Here is a 16,661-nt window from a genome sequence, read left to right as displayed (position 1 = left end):
TTCACACACAAACACACACACACACACACGAAACGTGAACACAGCCACACACAGGTCCCAGGGAGCTGGCGGCCCACCCACACGCAGAGGCACACACGTGCACATTCGGCATACACTTGTGCACACAACCTCACTGGGCGACTCGGCCCGACTCGGACCCACAACTGCCACCGCGCAGCCAGGGACAGTCGCCGAGACAGCGATCATTAATTGGGTGTTTGCCAGCCCCCCACGCACAAGGATGCACACGTGCACTCACACAGGAGCCGCGTGTTTGCACACACATACGCGGGCTTGCATAGGAAAAAAGAGGAATAGCCGTGGCAAACAGAAACATTTAGACCTAGAGTCAACCGCACCGCCTTCCCCTACCCTGCCCGTCCACACACGACCCACTGGTACCCGGGCACCCCTACCCTGCGGGGGTCCCTGCCTCAGTATCCGCCCCCACCGTCTCTGAACACCCCTAGTGGGGGGATGAAGGGCCCTAGAAGGGGAAAAGGGCACCCACTGCCTGCACCCTGACTCCCGCAGACAAAGGTGGGATACGCCCCATTTACAGCTCACAGCACCGAGGCTGAGAAGCCCAAAGAGCAGTCACCCAGCACCTAGTATTGTCACCGGGTGTTACTTGGGGGTGGTGCCGGGTGGCTCCCACAGCCTGGGTACTATAGGAGCTTTGTGTCTGTTTGCCTGGGTTGTGTCTGTGCTGTGTGACTTCGGGCGGGAGGCTGATTGTCCGCAGGCCCTGTGATTGTGGAGCTGGGTAGGGTGTGGTTCTCAGGAGGCCGCAATAGTGCGCCCCAGGGTGACTGTGAGTTAACTCCGTGGGCTCTGTCCACGGCTGTTGGAAGCTGTGGCATGGCCTTGCATAAGCGTGCGTCTGCGTGAGGCTGGGTGCCTGTGTGCGGTGGCCTGTGTTTAGTTGTTCCAAGACGGCCACTGTGAGCTGGGTGTGTGGCAGTGTATGTGTGTCGCTGGGCGGGCTGTGTGTGCGGTGGTTCCCACCCGTGCTGTGTGGGTAGCTCTGCGGGGTGAGACACCCAGTGTCACTGCCTGAGGCTTTATGGGGCTATCCGCAGTCGTTCCAGCAGCGGGGTACACTTTTGCTGTGTAGAGCGCTATGTTGAGTGTCGCTGCGAATGTGTGTGGCAGGGTGTACAACAATGTGGGTGGCTGGCTCTATTTGAGGTGAGTGAACGTGTGTGTGCGCGCACGCGTGTGCAGCCGCGATCAGCTGTGCGTCCCTGGGTGGCCGTCCCGGATCCTGACCCCGGAGTGTGTAGCCGCGCCCCTACCCCCCGCGGCGGGCACTGCGCGTGCGCGCTCCGCCCGCGGTCCCGGCGGCGGGACCCACCCGCGCGCCCGCCATCGCCCCTTTAAGAGCGGCGCCTGCGGGCGGTGGAGAGGCAGCGGGCGGGGGCGCGCGCGGCGGGAGGAGGGGAGCGCGCGTTTCCCGGAACAGCCCGCGCGGAGGAAAGGGAGGAAAAAAAGCCACCCTGCGGCCGGGGCCGGAGCTGGAGCCGCCGCTGCCGCCGCCGCCGCCGCCGCGGCCGTCTGGAGCTCCCCCGCGCGGACGATGCCCGCCGTGCCCGCCCGGGGCTCGGGGCGGTGAGGCCGGGGGCGCGGGGTAGCTATGGCGACGGCGAGCGCGGCCCGCGGCGCCGCCTGACAGGTGTGGGCCCCGGCGGCGGCGGCGCGGAGCAGCATGTACGCCAAGGGGGGCAAGGGTTCGGCCGTGCCCTCCGACAGCCAGGCCCGCGAGAAGTGAGTGCGGGGCCGGGGCCGGGGCCGGGGCTCGGCGTCCGCGCTCTTCCGTGGGCTCCGGCGCGGGCGGGCACCGCACGGGGCACGTGGGCGCAGGCGGCGGGGAGCGCGGAGCCCGAGCGCGCTCGAGGGGTCGCGAGATTGGCGGGGGCGCGCGACCCCCGAGGGGCACGAGATTGGCGGGGGGCGCGCGAGACCCCAAGGGGTCGCCGGAGTTGAGGGGTGGCGGGCGACCTGAGGGGCGCTAGACGGGAGTGGACGGGCGAGACCCGAGCGGCTCCGGGGGTCGCGAGATTGGCGGGGGCGCGCGAAACCCGAGGGCGCGAGATTTGAGGGGGCGCGCGAGATCCCCGAGCGGGACTCCAGGGTCGCGAGGCCTCCCCGAGACGTGGGTGCGCGAGGCTGCGGAAGCACGGGGATCGAGGTCGGGGAAGTTTTCCGGGACGAGCGAGAGTGTCGGCTCGGAGACCCCAGGCGCCTGGGGAAGAGCTGGAGAGCGGCTGGAGGGGCGCGCGGCCACCTGTCTGCCCTGGCCCCAGCAGCTGTGTGGGGCCCCTGGAGAAGCCGCATGGTTCACAGTCCAGGGGCCGGTAGGGACGACGGAGCCCCTCTCTTGATACCATCGAAGAGTGCACACTGAGGGGCCCTCTTGTTCTGGGCGTGGCTCCAGACCGTGGGTACCAGGCGCTCTGAAGCTGGCAGGGGCAGGTTCCACCGTACGGATGGAGGAAGGGTCGTGGTGGGGCTGAGATCTCTCGGTGTGGGGCTGAGGTCTCTCGGGGTGGGAAGGCAGCCAAGTGTGCTTTCCGAGTGGAGAGCATTTGAAAGGTGCTTGGGGCTGTGACCGTCCCGCAGTAAGGGCATGTGGCAGTTTGCAGTGTTGTTAAAAGTGCCCAGAGGCCGGGCGCGGTGGCTCACACCTGTAATCCCAGCACTTTGAGAGGCCGAGGTGGGAGGATCACGAGGCCAGGAGATCGAGACCATCCTGGCCAACATGGTGAAACCCCCTCTCTACTAAAAATACAAAAATTAGCTGGGCGTGGGCGCCTGTAGTCCCAGCTACTCCGGAGGCTGAGGCAGGAGAATCGCTTGAACCGTGGCGCAGAGGTTGCAGTGAGCCGAGATCATGCCACTGCACTCCAGCCTGGTGGCAGAGCCAGATTCCGTCTCAAAAAAAAAAAAAAAAAGTGCCCAGGAGGAGGGGAGTCTTGTCATAGCTGTTGGGGGACTTGCAGGATCCTCGAAGTTGAGCCACCTGGAGTGGTCCGGGGTGTGGAACTGGCCACCCAAGCAGAGAGGAGGATGGGTCAGCAGGGAGGGGTCCCATGAGGACCCGCCTTGAGGCCAGGCCAGGAGTGAGGACTGGAATGTCTGGGTGCTGGAGAGGAGCCCTGGACGTTGGCTGAGTGTCCCCCATCCTGCCTCTTCTGTCTAGGCTGACTTGGGATGCCCCACCCCTCCACAAAGATGACTGTCCCCTCTGCCCAGCCTCTGGGTCGTTTTGGAGAAGAGGCTCTTCTGGCCAGAAGGTGGTAGGCAAATGACTCCCTTGCCTGTGTGCAGTTAGGAAGATGAGCTCCATTTCCAAGCACCCTTAAGCCCAAAGACTTTTTGAAACTGGCCTCTGGCTCCTGCTCAGGTTGGAAGCAGGAGGTGTCTGCCATGGTCACCCCTGGACCCCTGGTCTGTCTCCTGTGTGTCTCCAGCCAGCTGCTGGCTCTGGAGGCAACCACCCACCCAGTGGGAATCGGGATTGTTCACTCGTTCAGCATATCTGCCCTGGGTGTCCCAGGGTGTGGCAGTCGGGAAGACAGGCTCTGGTCGGGATGGCAGGGTCGGTGGCCCTGAAGAAGCCCCCACCCCAGCAGGGAGGCAGGTATCCAGTTACCAGGAGAAAGCAAAGTGGATGATAGATAGTGAAGGGTGAGGGGATGTCAGGTGGAGGGCACAGCAAGTGCAAAGGCCCTGAGGTGGGACCAGGAAAAGGAGCTGGGGCTGGGCCCAGGTGGAGGAAGAGGCAGCCTGCAAGAGTGCCAGATAGGCCACAGTTGGTTGTGTGTGCAGAAGTGCGCTCTGGCTCCCAGGTGGAGTGGGGCTTATGGGGTCAAGAACAGAGGCTGGGAGTCCCTGGGGATGTGGACACAGTTGTCTGAAAGAGAGTTGGGGAGGCCGGGTGTGGTGGCTCACGCCTATAATCATCCTAGCACTTTGGGAGGCCAAGGTGGGCGGATCATTTGAGGTCAGGAGTTCGAGACCAGCCTGGCCAACGTGATGAAACCCCGTCTCTACTAAAAATACAAAAATTAGCCGGGCGTGGTGGCAGGTGCCTGTAATCCCAGCTACTCTGGAGGCTGAGGTGAAAGGATGGCTTGGACCTAGGAGGTAGAGGTTGCAGTGAGCTGAGATCGCGCCACTGCCCTCCAGCCTGGGTGACAGGGCAAGACTCCATCTCAAAAAGAAGAAAAAAAAAGAAAAACAGTGAAAGAGCTGATGGCAGCCTGGACCCAAGTAAGAAGGAAGAGATTTCATAGGTTTGAGCCGGGGGTGGTAGGGTGAGGGGGTTAGCTGCATTCCTGGCCTCCTTCCCATACTGTCCTCCCACTCCCCAACCTGCCCAGCAGAGGTGCTTTGGGGACATGGGCCTTGGGACTCAAGGCTCTCGGAAGTCCCTCAGCTGCCAGTGGGGAGGCTGCAGGGCCCATCTTTGGCCAGAGCCAGCCTGCATGCTTCCATTTCAGTGAGAGGGTCTCGTGTAAGTGTTGGTTTGGAGGTGAGGTTCCTCTATGAAAGAAAGCCTGGAAAACGCCAGATGGCTGCATCCCCCCATTTCAACGAAAAGGACACTACGGCCCTGGAGAGGAAGCCACCTGACGAGAACTCAGCTTCTCTGGCACAGATGAGCTCTCAGAGGCAGCCCTAGGCCTCAATTTCCTCATCTGAAATGTGGACGACCCATCTTTCAGGATTTTCGCAAGGACTGGGTGGGAGCCCATAGGCAGAGCACCTGCTGGGGCAGTCACTTGGCTCTCAGGAAGTATCCGCCTCGGGCGAGCCACTTCCTGCCTCTGGGCCTCGGTTTCCTTCTCTGCGAAATGGGGTGAAGAGGTTACACTGCTCCAAACCTCGACTCTCCAGCACTGCACTTTTCTTCCTGCAATGAGCCTCATGCCTCCTAAAAATGAGGTGCTGTCTGTCCTTCCTTCTCTCTCTGGCCCCAATCCCGAGCCCCTTCTGGCTGCCCTTGGAGCCTACAGGCCTCCCCGGCTCACGCTAGGTCTCGGCCAGCTGGCTCCAGAAAGGGACCGAGTACCTGGTGGGTGCCTGCCCTCGGGGGCTCGCAGCAGATGGCAGTGACTGCGGAGTGCGGGGGCAGCAGAGTGGGCTGAGGGAGGCTGGGGTCTGAGTGGGCCACTTGCAAGAAGAGGGGCATGTGTATATCCTTCAGCACTCGAGTGTTGCCAGGCAGGTTGAGAAGAGGTCCATGAATCACAGCCATGGTTGGTGTTGCCTGGCAGCTCGTGAGTTTCTCCCATGCTTGATTTTGAGCCGGCACATGGATGCCGGTGGCTTGTTCATCAGCCTGGCAGGTAAGCCAGGGATGGGATTCATGACTGGATGTGGTCATTTTGGGCCCTGGCTGGAAATGGCTATGAGGGGCAGGTGTGGAGGGCAGTCAGGAGAGGCCACCACTTTGCCAAGAAGCTGCCAGAGGCCTGGCCTTTAGGGTTGGCAGAGGGGAGGGAAGACGGCAAGGGTTGGAGGGTCCCTTTGGGGACAGCAGTGAGACCTAGTGACGGATGGCACGGTGACACAAAGCTGTGAGTGGCAGGTGTCTCCTGTCCCAGCAGCGTCTGTGTCCAGGAGGGTGCTGAGCAGGGAGCATCCATTGCAGCCATTCTGGGTAATTATGGTAACTCGTGTCATTACGGTGGTAGCTGTGGTACATTTCAGGCCACCAGGCGCTAGCACCTCATCCTGGCTCTGCTTCCCTGCGCAGCCTCATGCTCGCTCCAGGTCCAGGCGCCCCATGTCCTCCGAGTCTTGTGTTCCTTCTGCAGGGAGAGCTGCCTGCTGCTTTTCTGGGTGCCTCCCCATGTTCCTTTCTGGCCACCTGCCTGTGTGGCACAGGGAGCCCTCATAGGCGACAGGCCCTGAGAGGTTATGCCGGCCCAGGGCAGGTGCCCGTTGAGGGGCAGGGGGCATGGGTGATTTGCATCCAGAGCCCTTTCCTATAACTGAGCTCAGGGCCCCAACCGGTGGCGCCCCCAGACCTCGCCCCCGGAGCAGTCCTCTGGGAGGGGAGGACCTTGTAGGTCCCAAAACTCCCTGGCCGAACAGCCAGGCTTCAAAACTTTTCACCCAAAACAATAACAACCCACAGTTCTTCCCTGGAGACTGAATCCTGTTTAAAATAAAAGGACCAACGTGGAAGGGAAAGCAGCAAAACCGAAAACTTCCTCTGGCCTCCCATCGCTGCCAGGATAAACTCCCAAATCCTTAGTGTGGACAGAATAGCTGCTGACCTTCATCAGTGCTTACCCCATGGCTCACCTAATCCTCCCGGCATCCCAGGAGGGGGTCCCCGGGCCAGTTTGTTCATTCACTGGGGTGACTGGGGCCCAGGATGCCCAGCTCCATTCTGAGGGCATTGCAGTGAGCAGACTCCAAGTCCCCGCCCCACGTCAAGACACATTCCATCGGGGCCCAAGACAGAGACTCTCAGATGGAGGAGACGGAGCAGGGTGGGGGCTTCCATGTGACAGTGAAGCCCCAATAGGTGATACTGGAGTCTCTGGGTGGAAGTGCCCCAGGCAGGGAAACAGTGCGCAGAGGCCCTGGGGTGACAGGGCAGCCAGTGTGTGGGTCGGGGTGGGGGGCGGCACAGGAGGGTTTGAACAAGGAACATGGAGGTGGGGGGAGCAGCACCTGGAGGGGACTCTGTTGTAATCCAGGTGGGAGACGGTGGGTGGCCTGGCCCAGGTGTACAGTGGAGGTGGGGAGAGGGGCCCGAATCAGGAGAGAGATTTCCTTCAGTGTTTTTTTAAATGCAGTGATGTTTGGGGACAGCTGGGTGGATCTCACACAGGTGCACTCCTGCGCGCACGCCACCAGAGGCTCCTTGGACAGGATGTGTATGTAAAGGCCAAGCTGACAGTCTCTGAGCAGGGAGAGGGGAGAATGGGGAACGGGTGGGGGCTCAGGGTGTCGAGGCTGGGCCTCTAGATGTCAAGTGGACAGGGAATCCCAGGTTTGGGGAAGGTCAGGCCATAGCACCCTCTGGACAGCCTCTATTTGAAGGCGTCATCAAAACAGGACGGGTGGCCGCACAGGGAGAGCAGAGGAGAGGACAGAGCTGGTAGCCGGGGTGGGGGGGGCAGGGGAGGATAGCAGGAGAGGGCGAGGTGGGCTCTGGGGGGCCACCTCCTGGGTTAGGCACTTACGGGGACAGTCGAGGAACAGGAGACAAGGAAGGCACGTAGAACCCTTGGCAGCCCCCTCCTTCAGGAGTCCCCCTGGGCCTTTTGGACAGCCGTGCCCTGGGTGTGGGGTACCCAGAATGCAGCCTTGGCAGGACCTCCCGCTGCCCCCGCCCTCCCGGGGCAGCTCACCAGCCTTCCTGCAACTCTGTCTTACCCCACTCTGGCCTTTCATGCCCCCTGCTCTGACCCCTAAGTGGCTGGGGTGGAAACACCTGGCAGGTGGGTTGGCACTGGGCTCCCCAGGCTGGTCAGTCTGCCCCTTGAACCTGCCCACCCTGGCCTTGTGTGCTCCCCTTCTATTGATGGACGCAGGCCTGTCAGCTACTAGCCACAGGGAAAAGCTCAGAAGCCTCTAGATGGGCCAGGGTGCCACAGAAGTGAGCTAGACAGGCGGGCCTGCAGGCCGCGGGGCTAGAAAAGTGGAGGCAGAGCAGGTGTGGGAGACTGGAGGGGTGTGAGGTCAGGATCTAGCAGGACCTGGGCTGGGGGCTCTCTCTCCAAGAGTGCTGTGATGATGCAGCGGTGACCACTGGGCACTGGGTGTCCTGCCCCATCCCTGCCCCTGGGGTGGCCTTCACAGCTCACATGGTGCAGTGTGAGCCTGGTGCACTCTACCCTGGACTGCCTCCCCTCCCTGATGTCACCCCACTTGCCTTTCCGTAGCCTCAGCGCCTTCTAGGGTGCCACAGAGCTCACCTCTCTTGACAGCTATTGCCTATCTCTGTCTCTCCCCTCAAGAACGTGGCCTCCAGGACAGGGGCTGGGTGTGTGCACTGCGCAAAAGGCACTTCATGGATGCTAGAGGAACTAATGAAGAAGTGAATGAATGAAGGAAGGGAGGCAGGATGAGATTTGGGGCAAGGGCAGTGCCCGTGAGGACCAGGTGGGGCAGGAAGTCCCCGTGTTCTCTAGGGGCCGGGGCAGGAACAGGAGGGCTGGAAATCTGAAAGGGACCTGGGGGGCCTGATGGGTGGTGGGTGCTGGGATTGGAGCAGCCTGGCTGGGAGGGAGCAGAGCGTGAGTCAAAGGAAGGTTATTTTAGGATGGGGCCGGCAGCCAGAGAGGGCGGTGCAGCTGAGCTGGAGGCGGCTGGAAGGGCCCCCACGCCTGCCTGCTTCTCGCCTCTAGGGCTCAGCCTCAGGCTGGCCCTCTGGTACCCTGTCTTGAATCTAAGAGTCCCCCAACCCCCAGCAGACTCTCGTGGGTCCCTAGCTGGGCAGTACAAGAGCTCTGAGCGGGGAGCAGCTCAGTTCTAGGGAGGTCCAGAAGGGCTGGTGCCACAGGACTGGGCGACCCTTTGGATAGGGGGTTTGTCCTCTGCTCTCTGGTGTGGCAGCTGGACTGGAGCGGGGTGGACAGTCCGGCCTCCCCCTGTGACCTGCAGAGGGCCGTGCTGGAGCCACCTGGCTGGGCGAGGGTGGCCCAGGTCCAAGCTCTTGGGGTGCGCAGTGGTTGAGAGGGTGAGTCCAGGGGTCCCTGGCAGGCTGGGGACTCGTGCAGAGCCCTGTGGGCGTTTGGGTAGGGCGGCACCACTGCAGACATGGCACTGCAGGCCCTACCTCCCCTGGCCCCCCACCTCCATTCCCCAGACACTGCCCCAGGCTCAGCACTGCCCTGTCTGGGGACGGTCTGCAGAAAGGGTCGAGGCCACCATGGTGGATGGGCATCTCTTCCCCAAGGAAGAGATGGGGTCCAGGGACTGCGGGGGATGTGGGGCAGAGGGCCCCTTCCCTCCTTCCTTCCTGGGCCGGGGAGACTGGGGATGAGTTTGGAGGTGGGCCCTGAGCACAGTACATGGCCCAGGGTTCCCAGTGGTCGTCCCCACCCCGCACACACTCAGGAATGACACTCCTCTGTGGAGGAGACCTCCCCAGCGCTGAGGCCTCTCTGGAGTCTCAGTGTTGGCAGGACAGGGCCAGGACTTGGTCCTTGAGGGAGCGCGGAACACAGCTGAATTCGGCCCGGAATTGGGGGTCAGGGATGCCTGGGAGGGGCCTGCAGGACGTAGATGGATAACTATGAGCTGTCCCTGCTGAGCAGCTGGTGGGGAGGCCACCTTTCCACCCACCCTCCTGAGAGATGATGGAAGGGCTTTGGGGTGGGCCCTTGCCTTGGAGAGCCTGAGCCCCCTGGGCTGCCTCGCCCCCGCAGGTTGGCGCTGTATGTCTATGAGTACTTGCTGCACATCGGTGCCCAGAAGTCAGCCCAGACCTTCCTGTCTGAGGTAAGCCGCCGCCTCCAGCCTGGCCCTCCCTGCTCACCCACACCCGGGGGGTCCTCCTCCAATTCCACTGGGGATCCAGGGTGTGGGCCCGCGTTGTCGCTCTGATGGCCCTGGGAACTGAGGGCTCCGCGGGGTCTGGGCCTTGGGCTGGCATCCAGGCATCTGGTCCGCATGCCCAGCCGGAACCTGCCACACATCCTGGGACCCCGTGCCCACCGTTTCCCTTCCCTCCCCGCTCCCTCCCTGCCTAGATGTTCTCTGGGCACCCTGCTGCGTAGTGGGGCAGGGTCAGGTAGGGCCACCCCCTCACCACCTTCCTCTCCCTGCAGATCCGATGGGAGAAGAACATCACGCTGGGGGAGCCCCCCGGGTTCCTGCACTCTTGGTGGTGGTACGTGCTGGGCTGCTGTGGGTGGGCTGTGGAAGGGGGTTGAGGGAGGCACGTGGAGCAACCATCTTCCCCTGCGGCCCACAGCGTCTTCTGGGACCTGTACTGCGCAGCGCCTGACCGAAGAGAGGCCTGCGAGCACTCCGGCGAGGCCAAGGCATTCCAGGACTATGTGAGTCCTGGCCCCAGGGACTCAGGGGCTCCAGGGCGGGAGGTCTGCTGGGCCTGTGGCTGGGGAGGTGGGGTGGGGGGCTGCATAGCCAGAGGAGGGCTGGGGATGGTGGCAGTTTGGGGTTAACAGGCAGAGCTGCAGCTGCCACTCAGGCTCTTGGCCACTTCTGGGGGTCCCTCCACCCTCCACTTGGTCCAGGGTCACTCACAGAGTAAGGGAAAGCTCTTTCCACTGCACCACGCTTCTGAGGGTCCCCACAGCCCTCCCACCCCCATCGTGGCACTGGGGGGTGCCATTTCCCCGCCTCTCATGTGAGCCTGCATGGAGATGGGGGAAGCTCACTGCCTTCCCCCTCCTCTGCCGTGTGTGCGTTGGGGGCCACTGCTGCTCCTCTGAGCGGGGAGCCCAGGTCGGGGTGCCTGATGGGCCAGGCACTGGGACACTTTCTGACCTTGCCGGGTACCTGGAGCTGCCCACTCCCTCTCTGCTGTCATTTTCCCTCTGGGTTGGAAAAGGTCAGAGGCCGGCCTGGAGTGAAGGCTGCCTGGCTAACACCAGGGGATGGCAGCCTCCTGTTGTCATGGGGCAGCAGATGGCAGCCCTTCCCTTCATCTCTGCGCTGGGCCACCTGGCCCCCTCTGTTGGGTCTGAGGGGGAGGTGCGGGCTCTGCCGGTGGGCGTCTGGGGGGCGCCAGTCCCGCCCACCCCCTGCCCCCTGTGCGCCGGAGCGCAGGCCCCAGCAAGGCAGAGGCGGCCCGAGGGGTGGGGCGCCCATGTCTCTGAAGATACCTCCAGCACTCTGCATGAGAGCTGGGCACGCTGAAGCCCTCCTGGCGTCACTGCTGTTCGCCCCCAGTGGTGTCCCACTACTCGTGTGTGGTCCCCTTGTCCTAGTCCCGCTAGATCTGGGGCCCCGGGGGTGTCTGGAGCTGTGGACTTGGGCGACTCTGCCCCCATCCCTGCCGTCTGGGTCTAGCATCCTCTCTGGGCGCCCCCCGCTGGGCCAGGAGGGCTGAGCTGGCGAGTCGGCGTGAACGCGCTTCCCAGGCGCGCAGCGGTTACCATGGCAGCGCCGGCGCAGAGCGTAGACCGCAGGGCCCAGGGCGGAGGCCGCCCAAGCCCTGGGGTGACCGAATCCCCGCGGGGACTCGCCATGCCGGGCCGTCGCCTCCGTTGCTCTCGCTCTAACTCGGGGCGCCTTGCCCGCCGAACCTGCACGGAGGCGGCCCCTTCCTCTCGCGCCTTTCTCTCGCCCTCCGAAGCGGGGGCGGGGTGGGGGGGCTCTGTCCGCCCCTCCCCGGCTGCCTGCCGACCTTGGCGTCTCCAGGAAACGCTGGAGCGCCCAGCCCATCGCCATGGCAACGCGGGCTGGGCTGGCTCCTCTTCAGGGATGATTGACGTAGGGGGTCTGGCCCGGGCCAACCGCCGGGGAGGGCGCGCCGCCCGGGATTAACTGCTCAGGGCCTAGAGTTGGGAAGCTGCAGGGCGCAGGGGGCGGGGGGGTGCGGTGGAGCGTCCCCGACTAGGAAACGCTCAGGCACCCGCCGTGGCCCGAGAGGGGGTTGCCCTCCCTGCGGGGTAGATAGACACAGGGCTCAAAGGTGCCCCCTCCCCACCCTCCGGGAGTGGACCGGAGGGGCCGCCTGGGAGCGCAGCTGTTCCAGGCCATTGTGTTTACGGGAGGGGGCGGGGTGGGGGCCAGAGCCCAGAGGGGACCTTGCAGTTTGGAACTGAGAAAGTGGCACAGGAGTGGTCCCCTAGGGCACGAGGGCTTTCAAAGGATTTGTTCTGGGCCTTGGGAGTGCTCTCCGTCACGGTGGGCTTAGGGGGCTCCCACCTCCACCCCCTCCCCCAGCTTAGGACCCTGGCGGGAGGCTTGAGGCTAACCTCAGAGAAGGAGCAGGAAGGGGCCAGCCCGCAGCCCCACAGGGGGAGGGAGGATTTCTCCAGGGGCCCTCCTCTAGCCAGGGGGCCCCTTGCAGCAGTCTCTGAGGGCAGGAAACGCTGTGTGACTGCAGGCAGAGTGCTCAACCTCTCTGAGCCCAAGTGGCTGTAGTTCATGCCACAAACACCTGAGTGTCCCTGTGTGCTGGCTTGGGCCAACCTCAGAGAGAGCCCATCCCGTTCTTTTTGGGGTTTGGGGCTTGGCCTGGACCATACAGACAGGGGCCAGGAGAGAAGTTCTCCCCTCCCTGTCCCCAGAGGTGTCCCTCTGCCCTCATAGACCGGGCCTCCCTCCCCACTTCACATCCCCCTTCCCACCTTCCCCCTGCCAGACCCTGTAGGCCCCATAGCAGACAGGTCTAGAACCTGGTCCCCGGCCAGGTCTGCGCTGCCACCAGAATTTCTGGCAGGTACAGGAAGCCCCCTCTCCAGCACCCTGTCTTGTCCCCTTCTCTATCTGAGAGGCTGGGGGATGGGGACCCCACCCCAGAATCCTGCTTTTCCCCCTCCCTCCTGGACGAAGGGTGGGGTGGGGCAGGGATCTACACCTGCTCTAAGGTAGAGCCTTCAGGGAGGCTCTTGAAACTGCCGGTATATTTGTGTGTATGTTTATTTGGGGTGTCCTAAGTAGGGTTGGGGACCCAGCTGAGCTGCCCTGCCAGCCAGGACGATGCAGGGCCAGTTGGGATGGGTCTGGAGTGGGGAGCAGGTCTGTGAGAGATGAGGGCAACACTGGGTCTTGGGTCCTACAGGGTCTTCAGACCCACAGATCCTCAGGCTGACAACCCCAGTGTGCTCACTGACCAATGCCAGCTCGCTGTCCCATGGGGCCAGCCACCTGCAGACAGGAGGGGGCACACCCCAGGTAGGAAATGTCCAAGTGTCCTGACCTGGCCCTCTGGGTTTCCTGCACCCCTACAGAGCGCTGCAGCCGCCCCCAGCCCTGTGATGGGGAGTATGGCCCCAGGTGAGGCAATGGCCGCAGGCCCCATGGCTGCTGGCTTCTTCCAGGTATGACCCCGGCTGGAATCCACTGGCCCCCAACTGTGGCTGAACATGCGTTTGAGGGTAGGGGTTCCCACGTGGGAAGAGATCATGAGGCCGGCAGGCTGGAGTTGGGTGGGAGGGTCTTCTGTGCCGCAGGTGTGCCCAGGTGGGCCTTTCAGGAGCCAGTGAGGGAGGGCCCGAGTGCAGTGGAGGGTGGATGTCTGTGCGCCTGGCCTGCACATGTGTGCGCACAGCGTGCTTGGGGATGCAGTGGCCCCAGTGGTCTTGGTGACCACTGGTGCCTGAGTCCTGCCCTGAAGCCTTCCCACAGGGTCCCTGTCCCATAGGCTGGCCCACCCCTCTGCCTCCATGGAGCACCTCCCCTCCTCAGCCAAACCCAGTAGGGCCTCACTCCCCCCAACCCACCTGGTTCTGTCCTCCTAGGGCCCCCCCGGCTCCCACCCGTCCCCCCACAACCCCAATGCCCCCATAATGGGGTTTCACGGTCAGGTAAGGAGCTGTGGTGCCTGCCCCTCACACACACACATCCCCCCGCCCCAGCGCTGCCCCCTCACGCCATGATGTCCTGGCTGGCGCCAGCCGACCAGGCTTTGCTGGCTGGTTCTGGAGGAGGGGGCTCCCCAGGTTGGGGGCCCCAGCATAGCAGGAATGGGGTAGCTTTGGGGACCAGAGGGTGAGGGGAGGTGCTGATCCCCGCCCACCTCTTCCAGCCCTTCATGTCACCGCGCTTCCCAGGGGGCCCCCGGCCCACCCTGCGGATGCCGAGTCAGGTGAGAAAGGGATGAGGGGAGGGGGGGCAGGAGCTGGGCCGGGGAGGGAGCACCCCACACTCAGTGCCGCCGCACCCCCTCCGCAGCCTCCCGCAGGCCTCCCCGGCTCCCAGCCCCTCCTCCCTGGCGCCATGGAGCCCTCCCCACGAGCCCAGGGTGAGTAGGGAAGCTCCAGCCCCTATCCTGCCATCAATCAGAATTCCAGCTCTCAGAGCCCCGACCTTGCTGCCTCCCCACTGTCCACACTGGGGAATGGTCCAGGTCCAAGTCCCCTTCCTTCTGCCCCACCCCAGGGCATCCGAGCATGGGCGGCCCAATGCAGAGGGTGACGCCTCCTCGTGGCATGGCCAGCGTGGGGCCCCAGGTAAGAGTGGAGCCCTGGTGGGTGGGGCCTTCGGGCTGTCCCCGGTCTGCCCCTAACAGCCCCTTTGCTTCCGCAGAGCTATGGAGGCGGCATGCGACCCCCACCCAACTCCCTTGCCGGCCCAGGCCTGCCTGCCATGAACATGTAAGACCCTTGGGGACCCTAGGAGTGTGCACTTCACGGGCCACCACCAGCTTCATGGCTGGGTCAGCTGGGGCAGGCCCTGAATCCTCAGGACAGCCTTGGATATTGTTCATTTCATGGCCACTGTTGAGGGGAAACTGAGACTTGAAGTAGCAGTTAGTCCCCTGGGGCCAGTGATGGGTTGGGATTGGAACCTGGCAGCTCATGGTGGCCACTTTTCCAGCAACATCTGCTGCTCTGTGGTCTGGGGATACAGTGGAGCAGGGTGTGGGGGGTGTGTGGTGAGGGTTGTGATCCACATGGACTAGCCCCAGAGTCTGTCATCCACGGTCTCTTCCAGGGGCCCAGGAGTTCGTGGCCCGTGGGCCAGCCCCAGTGGAAACTCGGTGAGCCTTTGGCTGGGTGGGCAGGCCTGGGGCGGGGTGGGAGGGGCACTGGGTGAGCCACCTGGCTGACCGCTCACAGCTGCCCCTGTCCCCAGATCCCCTACTCCTCCTCATCCCCTGGCAGCTACACGGTAAGTCTGAGCAAAGCTGGGTCACCCCTGGGCAGGGGCTGTGGGATGGCAGATGAGGGGCCATTTCTCACGGTTCCTGTTTCCTGTGTGCAGGGACCCCCAGGAGGAGGTGGGCCCCCTGGAACACCCATCATGCCTAGCCCTGGAGGTATGGCCTAGGCAGAGGCGGGGTGTGCGAGGGCGGGTGTGCTTGGGGGAAACCCCGTCATACCTGGCACCCTCCTGGTCTCCCCCAGATTCCACCAACTCCAGCGAAAACATGTACACTATCATGAACTCCATCGGGCCGGGCGCCGGCAGGGCTAATGTGAGTGGGGGCTTGCGGGGGTGCTTCTCGAGGCGGTGACCCCACTTGGGGAATGGGTGGCCTGAGTCCCACGCTGTCCCCATGCCCGCAGTTCCCGCTCGGCCCTGGCCCGGAGGGCCCCATGGCCGCCATGAGTGCGATGGAGCCTCACCACGTGAACGGATCCCTGGGTGAGTGGGCGTCCCTGCTCCCGCCCACGTTGCCTTCCGGGTCCGTGCGCTCCCTGGCTGCCTCCCCCCGCCGTCAGCCCGCCTGCCGCCTGCCGGGTGGAGGCGTCTAGTGGCGTCCTGAGACCCCCGGGGGCCGCTCAGTGACAGGGGCTGCCCAGAGCTGGAGGGGGATCCAGCGACCAAACCAGAGGATGCACTGACCGCCCCTCCCCGCCCCAGGCCCAACCCTCCACCTGGCCTCAGTCCCGGGGTTCCTGGCGGGCTGTGCGGGGTGGGGGCGCGGCGGCAGGGGAAGCTCGCGAGGGTCGTCGGCCCGTGGAGGCCGGGGGGCCTGGCGCCAGCACGTCTGAGCCGGTGCCCGTGTCTGTCCGTGTCTGTAGGCTCGGGCGACATGGACGGGTTGCCGAAGGTAAGGAGGCAGCGCTCCTGCCGGGGGTGGGATCCGGGGGGGCGGCGGGGAGGGGGCGGGGCAGGGAGTTGCGCGCTGACCGCAGCCGCCCCCAGAGCTCCCCCGGCGCCGTGGCCGGCCTGAGCAACGCCCCGGGCACCCCGCGGGACGACGGCGAGATGGCGGCCGCCGGGACCTTCCTGCACCCGTTCCCGAGCGAAAGCGTAAGCGACTGCGTCGACTCCCCCCCCGCGGCGGCGTCGGGCCGGAGGGGCCTGGCGGGCAGGCCCCGGCGGGGCGGCCGGGGGGCCAGAGCAAGACCGTGACCGCGGCGGGCCAGGTGGGGGGGCGGCCGCGGCATCCTTCCCCTCTCCTCAATCTCTCCCCACCCCCCCCCCCACCACCTCCCGCTCCTATTTCACCGTCCCGATCCCATCCGCCCCCACCTCGGGACCCGCGCCCCAGGGCGGCCTTCCCATGCATCGCCCCTCCCCCGTTCCCTCCTGTCCCCACCCCATGTCTGCCCAGGACCCAGCCCTGCCTTGTCCCCCATTGTCCCTGGGGGCGGGTCCCAGCCTCTTCCGGAGCTGAACTCGGCCCCTGCGCGCTGCCCCCTCCTCTCTCCGCAGTACTCGCCAGGGATGACCATGAGCGTGTGATGGGGTGGCAGCCCCGGGCCTCTCTGCGGGCCTAGGCTTCTGCCCAGCGCCCCTGCTCAGGGCGAGGGGCTGAGGTCACACCTCGGGCACCTGGACTCCTGGCCAATCAAGGCTTGCCCAGCTGGGAGGCCCCACACGAAAGACTCTTACCATTTTATTAAAAACGCAAGGACCTCAGAGACGTTCTTTTCTGTATGGACCCTTCCTGCCATTTGTATTTTGTCCCAGAGAGAAAGGCTCTTTGGGGGGCCCCTCTCCCCAGGACGTCAAGGGGTGGGGCCCATCAATAAATGGAAGCTGGTTTTGGTTTTTGGTAGCTTGTCTCAGATTCCCTTTTTGGGCTTCTGCCACCACACCCT

General features: G+C 64.2%; 1 protein-coding gene across 3 annotated transcripts; it reads left to right on the top strand.

Moving 5' to 3' along the window:
• The first annotated feature begins 1,377 nt into the window (after nt 1-1,377).
• Nucleotides 1,378-16,618, top strand: SSBP4 (single stranded DNA binding protein 4). Of its 3 annotated transcripts, none has more exons than XM_030820420.1 (17): nt 1,378-1,767; nt 9,399-9,471; nt 9,801-9,862; nt 9,947-10,031; nt 12,897-12,986; nt 13,694-13,753; nt 13,840-13,909; nt 14,047-14,117; nt 14,194-14,261; nt 14,602-14,647; nt 14,743-14,778; nt 14,872-14,926; nt 15,015-15,085; nt 15,177-15,255; nt 15,636-15,664; nt 15,760-15,983; nt 16,273-16,618. In XM_030820420.1, the coding sequence occupies exons 1-16, from the start codon at nt 1,709-1,711 to the stop codon at nt 15,967-15,969; spliced, it is 1,164 nt and encodes a 387-aa protein (XP_030676280.1). In that variant the 5' UTR covers nt 1,378-1,708; the 3' UTR covers nt 15,970-15,983; nt 16,273-16,618. The 3 variants fall into 3 exon arrangements, with proteins under 3 accessions (XP_030676280.1, XP_030676281.1, XP_030676282.1); XM_030820422.1 differs by having other exon boundaries at nt 1,384-1,767; nt 15,760-15,867; XM_030820421.1 differs by lacking the exon at nt 16,273-16,618 and having other exon boundaries at nt 1,379-1,767; nt 15,760-16,266.
• Nucleotides 16,619-16,661: the final 43 nt, after the last annotated feature.

The sequence above is a fragment of the Nomascus leucogenys genome, chromosome 10 (genome assembly GCF_006542625.1).
Source record: "Nomascus leucogenys isolate Asia chromosome 10, Asia_NLE_v1, whole genome shotgun sequence".
NCBI lineage: Eukaryota > Metazoa > Chordata > Mammalia > Primates > Hylobatidae > Nomascus > Nomascus leucogenys.
Note: the sequence above shows the minus strand (reverse complement) of the source record. Positions and strands in the feature narration are given on the sequence as shown.